The sequence below is a fragment of the Musa acuminata genome, chromosome BXJ1-11 (genome assembly GCF_036884655.1).
Source record: "Musa acuminata AAA Group cultivar baxijiao chromosome BXJ1-11, Cavendish_Baxijiao_AAA, whole genome shotgun sequence".
Taxonomy (NCBI): domain Eukaryota; kingdom Viridiplantae; phylum Streptophyta; class Magnoliopsida; order Zingiberales; family Musaceae; genus Musa; species Musa acuminata.
The window spans coordinates 1,756,611-1,773,926 of NC_088337.1; the positions used below are offsets into that span (position 1 = coordinate 1,756,611).

Consider the following 17,316-nt stretch of genomic DNA (forward strand, 5'->3'; position numbering starts at 1 on the left):
CGCAAGGAGAAGGAAACATCAGTTTCTTCTCCCCACGCGGGTAAAAAATCGAGGCGATATCATCTTTATATATATATATATATATATATATATATATTATAATGTACCACTCGGTATACTAATACTATACCGTATCGAGCTGAGCTCGATACTTTGGTACAATACGAAATTACCAACCTTGAATTATATATTATTCTATGTAGTGAGCTACTTTTAGTATCCTGATCCTTACACTTTAAAATGTTACATTTACGTTCATATAATTATGAAAGTAAAATATCTATGTCTATTTAACCTAATGATGTATGTTTTATCAACGTAAACTCGAAAATAAAAGGCAAAAAGATAATTTTAAAATTTTAATTAGTGGTGACAGATAGCATCGGTGGTGGCGGACGACAACGTCGTGGGTGAGTGTTATGGATGAGAAGAGAGACGATGAGAGATGAGAGTCACTTTGCATTTGTGTCGAGGTCAACGTAATTCCCGAGTAACCCTTTCATTGCTCTGCATTTGCGTCGACGTTGACACAATTGCCACGCAACAAAAGGGTCATTTGGCATTTATATTGACACAATGCATATGCCGAGCAATGCCACTCGATAACTACGCTAATGCATATACAAAGCTGTGTTGCTCAGCATCTGCGTCGGTGGTCCTTTTGTGGCTCAACGACTTCGTTGACACTGACACATGTATAGAATGTATAGAGCGATAAAAGGGCCGCCCGACAATTACGTCATTATCGACATAGATATAAAACCGCCCTCACCTCTTATCGTCGTACTCTTTATCTACAATATTTACTCATAGCCTGCAACTGTGTCTCGTCGTCCATCACCACCAAATGAAATACTAAAATTATCTTTTTACCATTTATTTTTGATGATAAAATCGATGACGTTAAGATAAATATATCTAGATGTTTAACTTTTATAACTACGAGAATATCAATATAATTTTTAAAAATATAAGAATCAAAATATTGAAAATAACTAACTAAAATTAGTACCCCACAGTCGCATAGGCATCTTGTGACCCATCGATCGTCTTGTGATCCATCAATATAAAGCTCAACACGGTTAGTATCATTCATCATCACATCTAAATCACTCTCGTGGGCATCTTCCATCATTATCACATCACATGAATCTTCACGTCCGTACTCATGACTCGGATTTCCTAATAATTTTCAAGATTGTGCTCGGCTTTTCGTGAATCGTATCGAGTTCATATCCGTCCAAAGAGGGCGTTACATTCTTACACTGCTGACACGCGTACACGTCCTCATAACTACAATATTTAGTTCCATGCAGAGACCACTAACATAAGTCGCATTTACCCACACGAGACCACTAACATAAAGTACTGACATCCACTTTTGGTCCAAATTGGACCCTTATGTCGATCTCCAACTTTCCTCTGCTTAGATCATTGCCATCACAGCTTATGTTGAATCAAAGATCGATGTGGCTCTTATATTCACTTTATCTGACATAAAGCTTCATATTGATGATTAAAGCCACGACGGCCGCTTCGTGTCTGAAGCCACGGCTTCACTCAACTTATAACTAAGGATAGACTAGCACTAAGATACAAGGGGCCGAGAAGAGTGTGAGATGTGCCAACCCCCAACTTAAATTGGGAATTTAAATTCAATATGATCCGTGAAAGATGTATTTTTACTATAAACTTCTCGTTTTAATCCGTACAAATTATATTGATGATGTATTTTGAGCACATTAATATAAATAAAATTATTTTAAATAATTTATCAGAAAACACTCATAATATCATACTTTTATCCGGTAGTGTCCCCACAATTGATTTTTACCCATCGATTTTATTTCTTTAAAAAAATATCATATTATTTAAAGCCACGTATCTACGAGTTGGTTTGGTTCAATCTAATCATCGTAATTCGAGTTGGAAAAGTTTAGATCAAATTAGTTTGGATTGGATCGAGTTTTGTTAAATCTATAAACAAATATAACTTAAGTGTGATATAAGTGTAACTCTAGTGTAATCAAGATATCTTCGTTAAATCGATATAATTTTTTTTAGAAATACTAGCACATGATTTTGAGATATTTAGTATTATTTTTTTAAAATTGTTATTATTTTAGGATAAATTGAATATAACTTTTTTTTTTAAGGTAAACTGTGAGGAAGGAGAGAGAGAGAAGATCTAGTGAGAGAAAGAGAGAGAGGAGGTGACATTAGAACTAAAATGGGTGGATGAGGAAGGAAAGGTGGATTAAGAGGAGGATGAGGGAACAAGAGAGAGAGATGGAGAGAAGGGGATAGAGTGGGAAGAGAAAACTATATTAGAGTCGGGGAGAGAGGATGAGGAGACGAAGATGTAAAGGGAGGAAGAGATGAAGTGAGAGGAGAAGACAGAGGTAGAGACGGAGGAGGAAACAAAAAGAAAGGGTTAGAAGGAGAAAGACAATGTGAATGAGGAAAAATAGAAAAGTGGAACAAGGAGCGGAAGCAATCGAGAAAAGGTGGGAGGAGAAGACGACGAAATAAGATGATGGAGATGAGATTAATTTAAAAAAATTAAGAGATACTCTAAGGTTTAATTGATTCAATTAAATGGTTATGACTTAATCAAATCGATTTGATTTAATTTTAATTTAAATTAATTTATTTAATCCTACAAAATTAACTCAAATCTAGTAAGTATAATCAATATTTTTTTTATAATTATATTAAAATTATTTTGATTAAAATAAAAAAAAAAGATAAAAATAAAATACGAAGGCACCATCTCCTTAAAAACCCACTAGGAAGAATTTTTTCGATAAATTATTTAATTATTTTTATGTTTCATATTACATTCGGGAGAGAGGAGTCTATTTTAACTATTTTTACATCAGTGTTAGACCTCATTTATCACATCATGACTACGTCAATACAGAGAAGATAATAGTAGCGAAGAAAAGTCAACCACGACCTTTTGAAGAAGCTTTGAATTATCCAGCGGTCGAGAAGGTGAGTCGGAGTCGGGAAATCCTATTAAAACGGGATAAGATCGAATCAACAGGATGTCCGAATCTTAAAGTGTGATCATCCTACGTGTCATCTCTCGTTGGACGATGGACAATTAACTCGTTCCAAGGAGAGTCGTCGGGCCTTCCTTTTTCCTTCCACGGCACTCTCCCAGTGAGTAATTAATGCCTCCGCTACTCCGTCCAAAGCAGCCGTACCTCTTCCTACCTCACCCTCCTCGGCAAACTCCATCAGACTTTTTGCTGGGAATGCAGTGGAGAAGCGGTAAACCCTGACCATTTCTCGCTTCTCTCTTTGTCTTGACGTTCCGCATCTACAAGCATTTCAAAAATCCCACGTTGACCGACCCCATTCTCTCCCGTTCTGAGTGTAGGAGAAGGTTGGAGATGGAGGGGCGAGTGAGGAAGCACGGCGGCCAGACCAGCCCGGAGAGCGCCCGAGCTTGGGCGGAGCCGCCAGTGCCGCCCTCTCTTCCGCCGCATGCGAAGCTTCCGCCTCCGCCGTCGCCTCCCCAGGGGTGGAAAATCCCCGTTGTGTATTACCTCTGCCGGAACCGCCACCTCGAGCATCCCCACTTCATCGAAGTTCCCCTGTCTTCCCTCGATGGCCTGTACCTGAGAGGTCAGTTGTTCTAATCAGACATAAGCCACTCGAAAAGGTTGGATTTTTCACGAACTGTATTGCTCTGGCTGGGGTTTACGTCGTGTTTTGCTTTGTAGATGTGATCAATCGGCTCAATATGTTGAGAGGAAAGGGCATGCCCGCCATGTATTCGTGGTCTTGCAAGAGGTAGTGAGGCACCGCGATGTCATAAAAACCCTTCCTTTTTTTTTTTCGCTTTGAAAACCATTTTACATTTGTCTGTGTTCTTACCTACGAACATGATGGTTCAGGAGCTACAAAAATGGGTTCGTGTGGCATGACCTCGCCGAGGATGATCTCGTGCTCCCGGCCAATGGCAACGAGTATGTTCTCAAGGGTTCTGAGCTCTTGGACCAGTCTCCTTCAGGTGCCCTTTAATGGAAAGCATAGTTTTTTCTTTCAAGAAACCTCTTTTGGAGCTGTACTTGTGATAGAAAGCTAAGGAAGAACGTTAGATTTCTAAACCACTATCGTTGTCCGGTACTGTTGCTCATTTAGATCGAATTCATCAAAGCAATGGCAATCCGAGGTTGCCAAATCTGAAGCCCCAACAGCAGGAGAACCCCGCACTTTCAAGAACTCAAGAAGCCGCTGCTTCTTCCTCCTCTCCCCCTGCCTCAACTGTACTCAAAGATCTCAAGCCATCACCGTCACTGCCTTCCCCACAAGACGACGAGCATTCCCCCTTGCTCCGTCAGCCCGGTTTGCCAACCAACATATCACCGGATCAAGGACCCCGTAGGCCTTCCTCGTGGGAGAACAGTTCGTCGGTCGCCGCAGAGTACCGAGCATACAAGCCCGTTGGTGCGGCAGATGCTTCAACCCAGACCGAGGATGGCGGAGGGAGAAATGCCCATGGAAGTCATGCCACCTGCATTAGAGGAATCTCAACTGATGACGGCTCAATAGATCTTGAATTCGAGGAGAAGCGGTGGAACCGTGACATGCGATCCAAAGAGGGCTCAGAGACAGGTGGGTATGAAATTTCCCCTGCGCCAACTTTGTCGAGCGAGTCATCCTCTAGTGGAAAAACAGAGACCTTGGAATCTTTGATAAGAGCTGATGCTGGTAAGGTTAACAGCTTTCGGATACTTGAAGAGGAGGAAGTCCTCTTTGATACAGGGCCAAAGGTGAGGCCAACCAATGTGCTGATGCAATTGATTACATGTGGGTCAATCTCTGTGAAGGATCACCACAGCTTCGGACTAGTGCCAACCTACAAGCCGAGGTTCTCCCATGCGAAGTTCCCTTCGCCGATGTTTGGTGGTTCCATGACCCTCGGAGAGATTGATTACCTGTCAGAGGATCCGAGGCTAATAAGACTGAGACTAGATGAGAAGGAATATTTCAGTGGGAGCTTAATTGAGACCAAGAAGCACAAGGATACATTAGGGCAAATGATGCCCACCCTCAAACGTTCTTCTTCATATAATGCAGATAGGTACGTTTGGCTTATGGTGCCCATGTTCATACCCAAAGCTTAATCTATGTTTCTTTTCTTAATAGATCTTTTTGAGGAAAAGTTTAATGCTCTTTTGCAGTAGTCACTTCTAAATCAGATAGCTACAGATTCTTGGTCAATCTAAATTAGTTAAAGCACCTAAAGTACAAAACCAGGAGCTATGCAGTTGACAGTGTGAGTAACATTGTGACCAAGAAAGATTAAATAGTTTCCTGAAGATGGAGGACTTGTCCATCAGTTCCTATGTCTACATAGGTCGACGCACAGTACTTAAGATAGTATAAATAGTGAAGTATAGCTATTGTTTGAGGCATATTTCGTGTGAAAGAATTTTAAACATGTCATTTTGAGTTGTTGAATTGTCTATTCAACTATGGTATAATGAGGTTATTCATTTTTGAAAATAGGGAATTTACCGCATAGTACTCTGAAATTTTCAAGCCTAGCATAGAGAATTCAATTCTCTGTGAGCTTGCAGTACTAGAAAGTGAATGCTATCAAGAATATGGCAGGATAAGCTGATATTTGAGTTCCAGTCATATTTTGTATGAAATATGATCTCGTCTTCTATGATGTAGAACTAACTATTATGTTAAATTTGCTATTTTCCTTAGTTCTTATCCTAGTGTTTCAGCAATATACATTCATCCAAGTGGTTAGGCCCTGTAGTAGCTTGCAATAGTGCTACTGTTTCTTTTGGTAATGCTACATTAGAACTTGATATAGATAACTCGGTGACTCTCAGGAATAGCAAGACACCAGACTCTACGCAGGACATCGAAAAGCTAGTGGATTCATCGCGATCGAAGTGCCTCCCGCGTGCAATTAAGATGACATCGAACAAGCAGCCCAAAAATGAAGCACATAGGTCATCTATTTCAGATGGCCCAAGGAAATCTTCTGTTGGGCAAGACTGCAAGGAACTGCCAATAGGTGAATACCAAAAGATCACCTTATCAGTCAATGCATCATCCACCAGCGTAGAATCTTTTAAGGAACGAAAGGAGAAGGTGATCAAGATTGAGGAAAGTTACGTTGTCTCTCATTGCCCTTGTCACCTGTTATTATGACCTTGCGCTGCTTCATCTCTTGATAGATTATACTTGTCTCCTGCAGACTTATGTCAGGGGCTCGTGTTACAATTCAGTCTAGAGCTCCATGCGATGATAGTGAGGGTGGTTCTGATTCTTGAATGGATCTCGGCGATGAATTATCCAGTGTATTATCGTCAACCTGTTGAGAGGTGAGCATGGAGAAGGCTGTTATCATATGTGCATTTTCATTCAGGTTATTCAATCCAGTATTTACAAGAAATTCCATTTCTATCCTCCCAACCTTGCTTTATCTGCAATTGTTTCTATTGTGTAATGATGGAGGTTGTACTTCACCTGCTTTTTCTGTGCCTTTGAGATAAATATTTCTCTTTAATGAATCTCGTCACTTCCATCTTCATCTAGGTTTTCTCTTAGTCCAAAAGAAGGTAATGTTCAACGTGCCATCAGCACCAGCAGAAAAGTTACCATCTTCATCTCGGCCGACTGGATTATGGCAATCACTCTTGTCCACCAACTCTAGTGATTCAACATCAAGAGTTGGTTTCAAATTCTGTCATCTCTTTGCGGATTGTACGAGCTGCATCGTGTAGGAAAATGACTTGGATTATGTTGATGATGATGATGTAATATACATCCTTGTTCACTGGTCTCTACTCTGTTATTCGGAAAGATTGCTCTTTGTAAGAACTAGCTAGATTCAAAAAATCTTCCGACTGAAGAGACTTACAAGGATATCAGGCTATTGTATCCCAATGGATGTAATCTATGAAACGTTTGGAAATGCAACTTGTGTTGATTTTAGATGCTAGTATTTTTATATTACATAGGCTTTTGAAAACTGATCCAACTTTGGGAAAAAAGATATAATTGGAAGTTTATGATTTTTAATTTAACTTTCGAGGTCAAGGGGTGTATATATCTTGATGTTTACAAGGTATTTTTTTACTATGTTATATTTTGCTCATATCACATAAGGTCTATTTACATCATACAAAGTTCCAATCATATAATGTTTGATAAGAGAAAAAAAAAAGGTCTTTGTTCTGATGTTCATTTTAAATATTACAAAACTTAGATTACCACAACAAGATTTGGTTTCCAAGGTTGAAGAATAAATCGATTAAGAGGTCTTGTGATTGTAAGAAAAATTAGTCACCCAGCAAGCCTTCTCTGCTATGATAAATCGTTAAGAAGTTCATCAGTAATTGAATCCAAGGAGACCCATATCGTCAAAAACCATCAAATAAATATATGCTTTCGCTACGCAATGTGTTACTTCCATCTCAAAGAAATATTCTAATTTTTCAAGATCCATAATTCAAAATTGTTCATAGAGAAATTATTATGATCGCATGACCATTGTCTATAATGATCATGTCATCTATAATTATAAAAAGAGTTGTTAATATTATTCATGAGTGAAAGTTTAAAGAGTCATTGATTGTGAGTTGTTAGCGATGTTACTATTTTATTTCTTGATTTCTATTCTTTTGTGAAATTTATGTCTATGAGAGAAGCCATGCAAATCATAACATCTATCAATATTGTGGTTGTTCTCGTTATAATGACTATAATGCAATTTTCCTTTTATTTTATGAGTTATTGTTAGGATTGTTTTTTTGAGAATTTGCCAACATAACATCTTTAGAGATGATTCTTATTGTTTTTATTATTAAAAAAATCAACTAATAAACTTTTTTTTATTAGGAAAATTTTAGCACGAATAGTAGAATATGAGTAATTCAAACCCATGAGAAATTGTATTGCCTTTCGATGGCTCTTTGCCTCTTTACAATGACTAGAATATAATTATTAATTTTACTTTATTTGATGAGTTATTATTAGAATTCGTTTTTCTAGAAACTTACCAACATAGAGATTATTAGGAAAAAAATCGATACGGGATGAATTGTCAATTAATTTCATTATCAAAATAACGAAAATGACCCTCGTTATTTTTTTAATTAGAAAATTATCGAATAAACTTTTTCAGCAATAGGCAACAGATGCATTAGGAGTATTTTAACACTGATGGTAGAATATGATTAATTTAAATTCATGATAAATTATATTACATTGCCTCTTTGCTCTCGTTCCCCAACTTCCTTCGTTACACTTTATACCATAACTCTTCTGATTTGGTGAAATGGGCATACGTTAAAGTTATATTCTCTCTGTTTGGAATATTAGTGAAATTGGATTTTTTTTAGCTATTAGCAAAATTAGATTCAATAAATTTGAGGAACTAAGATAATATCATATCATTGTATTTTTTTAAATATGATTTTTTTTTTGTCTATACATAATGTTAATAGCTTGATGTCATGGATCGGGAGTTGGTATGGCTCAACGAAGGTGCGAATTCATCCGAGTCTTTTTTAAGCGAGGGACGGAGTGGTTGAAGGGAGTGGTTGAAGTTAAGCTAGCAAGGGTGATTCCGAGGTTATCTCGAGGTGGAACTGGAGTATATTTGATCTCCTATAGAACCCTACATAATAAGTCGATGTCGGTGGGATTCCGGACCTGACCCCTCCAAGACTTAAGTTAGCTAATAGAAAATTGGTTCTATATCTGGTTGGGTTTTTTGGGACCGGTCCCTCTTTAGACATCGGGATTTGGTTTTTCATACCTATGAAACTGACAAGAGAGAATTATGATTATAAGGGTTACACGTACCTCCTGTGATGTATTCATGCGAGCGATTGACTCGTACAACCCCCTACAATGTGGGTTAGCCTATCCGGGCTCTTATGGTATGATGCTAATCTATACTGCCTCCTACAGCATGGGATTAGCAGGAGATGATTAAGGGAGTGCCATCACCAACCTAACCCTCTCGACAAATGCCATGTTATCCTTACGTCAGCTCCCTGGCGACTACCAGCTAGCTAGAGATCTCATGCTAGAATACTTCATATCATATAACAATCTCTTAATAGAATTATTAATAAAAACATATATATATATATAGATCCACAAAAGATGAAGGTACTATATGATCTGTAATGAAAAAAGAATAGGGTACGAAAGATCCATAAAAGATGAAGCTACTATGTTAGATATCTTATCAAGATGCACAACTTCTATGTCCTCTATAGTTGTTGCAACTTCCACCTCTACAAGTGTTGTGGCTTCATCACATACAACATCTATATACAAATGACTCTGTCGAGAAAATCATCATTATGACATAACGATAATGCAGAAGAATGATGATCTTTTTTAAGTCTCAAGGAATATATATATATATATATATATATATATATATATATAGTTACTTGTGCATATTCTAAAAAAATATAAATTATATATTTTAAATTTTTACAAGATGTATTTTGACTATGTTGATATTTTGTTTATACCATATAAGATATATTTACATCATGCATCATGCAAAATCTCAAATGTAATACTTGGTAAACGAATATTGTCTTCGTCAATTTATGATGATCATTCATAAATAAAGTGTATTTATACGATATAAAATCTCAGAAAAATATTATTTTCATCATTTTAGGAGAATCATTCATTTAATTTATTATATTTTGACAAATGTATTGCTATTTTCAACAAATTTAAGTTTTCCAAAAGTTTGAATATATTATCGACCGAGTAAAATTTCTAAATCAACATAAAAAGATCAAATATCAATTTTATAATCGATGACACCTAATTCAATTGGCTTCAGGAACTAAAATCAAGTTATTTCTCTGCAAAAATAAGAAAATTTTGTGGATAGTAATGAGAGTCCTAATGATTCTTACAAAAACAAGTTTAGTGTTCCATCCAGCTTGTCTAATCTTGGGGACTGCTGAAAAACCATGTTCTATAAATTCAATATTACATACCATTAAGGCATGAAACCATTGATTTAGATTAACTTACAAGAATATGATATGAGTGCACTAATATTAATTTAGATTCAATATTTTGAACCGTTGATTTAAATAAGTTATTACTCGGATAGAAATGAATTACGTATGGAAGGAATAAAAGGATATACTATAAAGCTTAATAAAATTAATGAATCAATTATGCTACAAAGATTTTTGAGTGAGACATATTCGATCACTTCTAATTCTATTATTCTTAACAAAAACACACATCTGAACTTTACAGAACATTGGAGCGCTACGATTCCATAGTGGCGAATTCTGCGTTCTGTCACCCGCTATTGGTCATCACCATCTTGTGATTTGCTCTTCCATGTAGTTGACTGGGGACTTTTGTTTGCTTGCATGCAGATAGTAATAAATAACAATGATTCAGATATGGAATAAGATCATGCATTTGTTCTTTATCCTCCTATTTAGTGGCTACGGGTAGTCTAAGCACCAAATCCTGACTTTCCTAATTGTTTTTTCGGTTTGCATGAAAGCAAGGCTACTCTTTGGTACAGAAAGCATATGCTAAAACTATTTAGTGGCCTGTTGTGAGCCTGGAATCACTCTGTCCCTTCACTTTTTAGAGTACATTGATCGGAGAGCTCTTCGGTTTTCATATGTGGTATCCATCTTTACATTTTCTAAGTCTGATGTGGATCATGTCATTATAACTCGGAGGTGTATGAGAGAGATGATGTCGATCATCCTCTTCGGTGGCATTCAACATTGTGTTTTAGGTTAAGCCAGGATTGCACCTCTTGGAATGGCGTAACCCATAAGCAAAACGATCTAATGTAACCCTATTATGTTTTGTAGCTTACCCCAAGCAGCAACTCGAAGCACTGTAACCTTAGCCTTTACGGCTAAACCCAGTTGCAATAAGCAAGACAATCGTCCTGATTGCCCAATCCTTTATCCAAGGAGGAGTAATTTATGCACCATGTCACGGAACACCCCACCCCGAGTTGCTTCAGGAGCAAGGCTCTCATGATGAAGCAGCATTAGAAGAACAGCAAGCTTAGCCAAACACGAGCCTGAAACGAGATCATTGGCCTGCTCTTTCACGAGCTAAGCCATGACACTAATAATAGCTCGTCGAGGCCATGAGCCTTGTGAAAGGAAAGCGCATGGTGATGGCAGGAGCAGGTGACACTCATCAACACCTCCTCCTTCCTCTTCCTTTGCTTTGCCCTCGGATACTCGAACCGAGTCGAGGTGTGCTCCCTCCCACAAACCTACTTTTTTTGTTTTCTTTATGTATGTCTCGTTTTCCATTTACACGCTTTGAGTGAATGGATTAGTTTGTTTATGGCTTATTCACGTGTGAGTCTCTTCGATGAAGCGCATATATTTGTGTAGTGTTTATTTAGCTGACCACATCATGTCCTTCCCCACCCCTATGGGTATGGCTATGGCTATGGCTATGGCTATGGCACGATAGAGGGGGGTTTAAGGGTGAGGATCTTCCGAGTCCCACATCAAAAATCACACCAAGGGTGAGATCAAAGTTTGGACTAAGATAGCTAGCGAGGATCCCTGTCTTTGGTTTCGATATACCTACCTAGCAAAGCCCTTAATGGGGTTAGGAATTACGGGGAAACGTGGATTGATGCGATTAGGGAGAGTGTTCCGAGGCGCCCAAGACCCTTAAAACAAGGGCTACGTGGAGCGCCGCTTAGCTTTATTGCTTTTTGCGTTGCATGGGCCCCTCCCCCCGCCCCCTCTTTGCATCCACCAACCTCACTAACCTTGAGAGCTGTATGTGTCTCCAAAGCAGTACGCTGTGCAGTGCATCCATGGTGGTGAAAGATTGCACTGGGCTTCTGCTCTATAAATAAAATAAATGTGGCCATCTTGATCTACAGACTAAAGAACAGAAGTAGAGGGAGGGGAGAGGTACAAAGCGATGTAAGCCAAGGGCGGAGAGGTGAGTGATGGAATCTATGGTCCACGTGGTTTTGGCCTTGGGATGTGGGTAAATGCAGCAGTCCAAACTTTAAACGGGGTGAGTGGGTGGTGGCGTGACCTCAACGTGGATGACTTACATTATTCTTCTTTTACATTACCTGCTGGTCTGTGATATCACTGTGTAGCATGTGCAATGCATGTGAAACCACAGGCCAATTAGTTGGTTCTTACCCATGGATAGAAGTTATTTCAAGTGTGGAGTTACTATAATGCATTCAAACTCAAAGGTTTGGTTAAAAAGGAAGCTGTAGCAGGTCGAGCACTGGTTCTCCTCGTAAGCCTACTAGATGGATGTCCATCCTCAAAATGATGGACAGAATGACATAAATGGAAGTGCATGCAGCTTCGTAGAAGCAGTAGGCAGAACCATGGCAGCTGCACATCGTAATCTGGGTTGACCACAAAAGGACACACCCATGCAAAGCTCCACGAAACGGTTCGCATACATTCCAAGTTAATAAATGACATGGTTCGAAAAAGACCTAACGACAGACCCTCACTGTTTATTAGGTTTTGGAGTTCATGAGGAGGGTGGTCCGGAGCCCCAGGCGAAGCCCCTTCGGAGCCATCTGAGCCGAGGGAATCCGAGAGGGAGGTGCAAGTGTGTACCAGTGTTGCGTCGCCGTGGAAGAAGAGACAATAGAAAAGACCGGCAGCAGTAACAAGTAATAAATACACGGATTGGTCGCGTCATATCGGTAACCCTCGTCGGTTACGACTGACGTGTTATTTATGTGGGTGCTGTCTCTTCTTCCTTTTTCTAATCTCTTGCACATAAAGACTTACCACCGGGGTGAGATGCTCCGTGTCTCCCGAAACGACACTTTGCCATGGAGGCGAGCGCATCCCGGTTTCATCGACTCACCGCGCGAATCCATAGGGAAACAGTAGGCCCACCCCACCATTTCATGCAAACACGCACACATGGTGTCGTCTCTTTGCTGCTGCCGGCCCCGCGGGTGATGCGATCCGACGTCGCCGCCCGGTCCGGTCCGGTGCGCCTGAGTCCCGCGCTTGCAAATAGATGAGCTTTGAGCCACCGATTGCAGCGGGAGACGAGTGTACCCAATATACGACGCTTCAAGGAACTCGTAGAGTACGTGGAAAACATGGATAGCTGGATGGATAGATATGTGGAGGCAACCCCACCAAAATTATAGTGCTGGGCTTTGCTATATTTTGGAGATTTAAACGAGGAGAAGCGGCGAGAAAGAGCAAACAAAGAGGGAGGAGACCCGATGCAAAACAAGCAGTGAGAGAGCACCGGGGAGAGCGAGTTGGGATTTGAAGTCGAGGAGTTTTTGATGATGCCGAGGTCGAGGCAACAGCGCCACCCTCCATCATCCCCATGCCAAAACCGCCACCTCCTCCCACTCTTCCTCTGTCACCACCCTCCACTCTGCTGCTTCTATCTCCTCCTGCCACTGCTGCTCTCGCTGTCACCTTTCTCCTCCTCCTTGCTTGCCTCTGCCAACCAAGAAGTCACTGCGCTCTACCAGTGGATCAACTCCTCTTCCTCCTCCGCCCGAGCGCTTCCCGACTGGGACCCGGCGCACGCGACCCCGTGCAAGTGGAGCCGCATCGCCTGCAACGCCGACGACTCCGTGTCCACCATCACCATCCGATCCGTCTCCCTGGCCGTCCCCCTCCCCGCCGGGCTCTGCGCCGCCCTGCCCTCCCTCACCACCCTCGTCGTCTCCGACGCCAACCTCACGGGCGCCATCCCGTCCGACCTTGCCGCCTGCTCCCTCCTCACCCTCCTCGACCTCAGCTCCAACTCCCTCTCTGGGGCCATTCCTGCCGCCCTGGCCCGCCTGTCCTACCTCTCCTCCCTCATCCTCAACTCCAACCAGCTCTCCGGCCTCATCCCGGAGGAGCTCGGCTCCGCCGCCGCCCTCCGCCACTTCATCCTCTTCGACAACCGCCTCTCCGGCCCCATTCCAGACTCCCTTGGCAACCTCTCCCTCCTCGAGACCCTCCGCGCCGGTGGTAACCGCGACCTCTCTGGGCCGATACCAGACTCCCTCTCCCTCTGCGCCAACCTTACCGTCCTCGGCCTCGCCGACACTAAGATCTCCGGCCCCATTCCGGCGTCGCTTGGCCGGTTGTCTAATCTCCAGACACTGTCCATCTACACCACCATGCTGTCAGGGTCGATCCCACCGGAGCTCGGCAACTGCTCGTCGCTCGTCAACCTGTACCTCTACGAGAATTCGCTCTCTGGACCGCTCCCAGCGTCGCTCGGCAGGTTGTCGAAGCTCGAGAGGCTTCTCCTGTGGCAAAATGTGCTCTCCGGCCCCATTCCAGACGAGTTCGGAGACCTTTCTTCCCTTCAGTCCATCGACCTCTCCATCAACACCATCTCCGGCGCCATCCCGCCATCTTTGGGCGCGCTCTCAAACCTCCAAGATCTCATGCTAAGCGACAACAACGTCTCCGGCTCCATACCGCCTTCTTTTGCCAACCTCACGTCGCTCTCGCAGCTCCAGCTCGACACCAACCAGATCTCTGGCCTCATCCCGGCCGAGCTCGCGGCGCTCAAGTCGCTCACCGTCTTCTTTGCGTGGCAGAACCAGCTCGAAGGCGCCATTCCTCCCTCCCTCGCCTCGCTGACGAACCTCCAGGCTCTCGACCTCTCCCACAACCACCTCACTGGCCCCATCCCGCCCGCCCTCTTCCTCCTTCCCAACCTCACCAAGCTCTTGCTGCTCTCCAACGACATCTCCGGCCCAATACCCGCCGAGATCGGCAGGTGCGCTTCCCTCGTCCGTCTCCGCCTCGGCGACAATCGCATTGCCGGTCCCATCCCCGCTGAGATTGGCGGGCTTAAGAGCATCGACTTCCTCGACCTCTCCGGCAACCGGCTCACCGGCCCCATTCCTGCGTCCATCGGCAACTGCTCCCAGCTACAAATGGTCAACCTCAGTAACAACACGCTCTCCGATGCCATCCCCGATTCCTTATCATTGATCACCAGGCTGCAGGTACTTGACCTGTCGCTCAACCGGCTTACGGGGCCGATCCCCGGCAGCTTTGGCAAGCTGGATTCGATGAACAAGCTCGTGCTTAATGGTAATTCACTGACCGGCCCGATACCAACATCGCTCGGCCAATGTTCGAATTTGGAATTGCTTGACCTGAGCAGCAACCAGCTCACCGGCGGCATCCCCGACGACCTCTGCCTCATTGAAGGGCTTGACATTGCTCTTAATCTTAGCAGGAATGCGCTCACCGGACCGATCCCGGCGAAGATGTCTGCGTTCAGCAAACTATCAGTGCTCGACCTTTCGTACAACATGCTTGACGGAAGTCTCACTCCGCTTGCCGGACTAGAAAACTTGGTCACATTGAACGTCTCCAACAACAACTTTACCGGCTACCTTCCGGACACTAAGCTTTTCCGCCAACTCTCGGCCTCTGACCTTGCCGGCAACCAAGGGCTCTGCACCCACGGTGGAGACGTGTGCTTCGTCACCTTGGATGCCAATGGCCGGCCAATCATGACGGTTGAGGCCGAGAGCAGAAGAGTGCATAAGTTGAAATTAGCTATAGCTCTGCTGATCACTGCGACGGTCGCAATGGTTCTTGGGATGATCGGAGTGATAAGGGCGAGGAGAATGGGAGGGAAAGGCGGTGAAGATGACGGCTCCGAGATGGGCGGGGAGATGTCTTGGCCATGGCAGTTCACGCCCTTCCAAAAGCTGAGCTTTTCCGTGGACCAGGTCGTGCGTAGCTTGGTCGACGCCAATGTCATCGGTAAAGGGTGCTCGGGAGTGGTCTACCGCGTTCAAATGGACAATGGGGAAGCCATCGCCGTGAAGAAGCTGTGGCCAACAAGCGCATCAGCCGGAAAATTGGCAGCAAAGGAGGACTGCAACAGCAGCAGAGTCCGGGACTCGTTCTCGGCTGAGGTGCGGACGCTCGGTTCGATCCGGCACAAGAACATCGTGAGGTTCCTGGGGTGCTGCTGGAACAAGAGCACTCGGCTGCTAATGTACGATTACATGGCCAACGGCAGCCTGGGGGGGCTGCTGCACGAGCGCACCGGTTTCTCCCTGGAGTGGGATTTGAGGTATCAGATCATCCTGGGAGCCGCCCAGGGTCTGGCCTACCTCCACCATGACTGTGTTCCGCCGATAGTCCACAGAGACATCAAGGCCAACAACATCCTCATTGGCCTCGACTTCGAGGCCTACATCGCCGACTTCGGGCTCGCGAAGCTCGTCGAGGACGGGGACCTTGCTCGGTCGTCGAACACTCTCGCCGGTTCCTATGGCTACATTGCTCCCGGTAGGTATCGAAATCGAAATCCACCCTTTCGTTGCTGCAGTGAACGCCAGGAGTGCCTAACTGCGTCAAATGTTTTGCAGAGTACGGCTACATGATGAAGATCACGGAGAAGAGCGATGTGTACAGCTACGGTGTGGTGGTTCTGGAGGTGCTAACGGGGAAGCAACCGATCGACCCCACGATCCCGGACGGGCTCCATGTGGTGGACTGGGTGCGGCGGAGGAAAGGGAGCGCGGAGGTGCTCGACACCGGCCTCAGAGGCCGGCCAGACTCGGAGGTGCAGGAGATGCTGCAGGTGCTCGGGGTGGCACTCCTGTGCGTGAACGCCGCGCCGGACGAGCGACCGACGATGAAGGACGTGGCCGCGATGCTCAAAGAGATCCGGCATGAAAGGGAGGAATACGCCAAGGTGGACTGCCTCCTCAAGGGAGCAGCACCAGCCGCGGCAGTCGACGCTACGACGTCGACCTCATGCAGTGCGTTGCTGGGCCAACGGGGTCAGAGTAACAGTAGTAATTCCAGCTTCTCTGCTTCCAGCATCTACTCTTCCGCCAGGGCCAAATCACCATTCGAGTCCACTTCTGCCTATCCTTCTTCCTGACGAGCATTTTGTGTATCTCGTTTTTCTTTTCTATTTTTTGTTTGAGCTTTGTAATTTGCTGTAGTTCTTTTCTTGTGCTCTCTACTAAGCACTGGCCTTGGATCTGTAAAGAAGAGGGTCAGCATATTGGTTTTGGTTCCTCGCTTAGCTATATGTGACCACTAAACCAAGAGTGAAGGGCTCGACGAATAAAGATGATGTTGGATTTCTATCTGTGTGGTTGTGCTGCAGAATCGTACTAGCAAATATTCTGGATGTTAGACTGACTATTTAAAGAAGAATGCCATCACCAGTGAATTATAGTCAGGCGACCGAATGAATGGACACGCTTGGTAATCTAGTTTATGCCTTTTAAGCTAGATAGTGGCAGCAGGTCTAATGATCAACATAAGACTAGTT

At 43.7% G+C, this 17,316-nt stretch overlaps 2 protein-coding genes across 3 annotated transcripts; both read left to right on the forward strand.

Moving 5' to 3' along the window:
• Nucleotides 1-3,186: 3,186 nt before the first annotated feature.
• On the forward strand, nt 3,187-6,982 carry LOC103970210 (protein SOSEKI 3). 2 transcript variants are annotated; one of them, XM_065088960.1, is made up of 8 exons: nt 3,187-3,279; nt 3,389-3,636; nt 3,735-3,804; nt 3,909-4,024; nt 4,156-5,098; nt 5,865-6,147; nt 6,234-6,362; nt 6,577-6,982. In XM_065088960.1, exons 2-7 carry the CDS (start codon nt 3,402-3,404, stop codon nt 6,309-6,311), a joined length of 1,725 nt encoding a protein of 574 aa, XP_064945032.1. In that variant the 5' UTR covers nt 3,187-3,279; nt 3,389-3,401; the 3' UTR covers nt 6,312-6,362; nt 6,577-6,982. The 2 variants fall into 2 exon arrangements, with proteins under 2 accessions (XP_064945032.1, XP_009382164.2); XM_009383889.3 differs by lacking the exon at nt 3,187-3,279 and having other exon boundaries at nt 3,287-3,636; nt 5,865-6,148; nt 6,236-6,362.
• Nucleotides 6,983-13,031: 6,049 nt separating this feature from the next.
• Nucleotides 13,032-17,122, forward strand: LOC103970211 (LRR receptor-like serine/threonine-protein kinase RGI1). Its single transcript, XM_009383890.3, has 2 exons — nt 13,032-16,316; nt 16,397-17,122. The coding sequence occupies exons 1-2, from the start codon at nt 13,331-13,333 to the stop codon at nt 16,915-16,917; spliced, it is 3,507 nt and encodes a 1,168-aa protein (XP_009382165.2). The 5' UTR covers nt 13,032-13,330; the 3' UTR covers nt 16,918-17,122.
• Nucleotides 17,123-17,316: the final 194 nt, after the last annotated feature.

Excerpts from the sequence above, each read along its gene's own strand:
- LOC103970210 (XM_009383889.3), top strand. The coding sequence starts at position 3,402 with ATGGAGGGGCGAGTGAGGAAGCACGGCGGCCAGACCAGCCCGGAGAGC. Across the intron at positions 3,637-3,734 it reads CGATGGCCTGTACCTGAGAG|ATGTGATCAATCGGCTCAAT; the intron begins GTCAGTTGTTCT and ends TTTGCTTTGTAG. Across the intron at positions 6,363-6,576 it reads TATCGTCAACCTGTTGAGAG|GTTTTCTCTTAGTCCAAAAG; the intron begins GTGAGCATGGAG and ends ATCTTCATCTAG.
- LOC103970211 (XM_009383890.3), top strand. The coding sequence starts at position 13,331 with ATGATGCCGAGGTCGAGGCAACAGCGCCACCCTCCATCATCCCCATGC. Across the intron at positions 16,317-16,396 it reads CTATGGCTACATTGCTCCCG|AGTACGGCTACATGATGAAG; the intron begins GTAGGTATCGAA and ends AATGTTTTGCAG.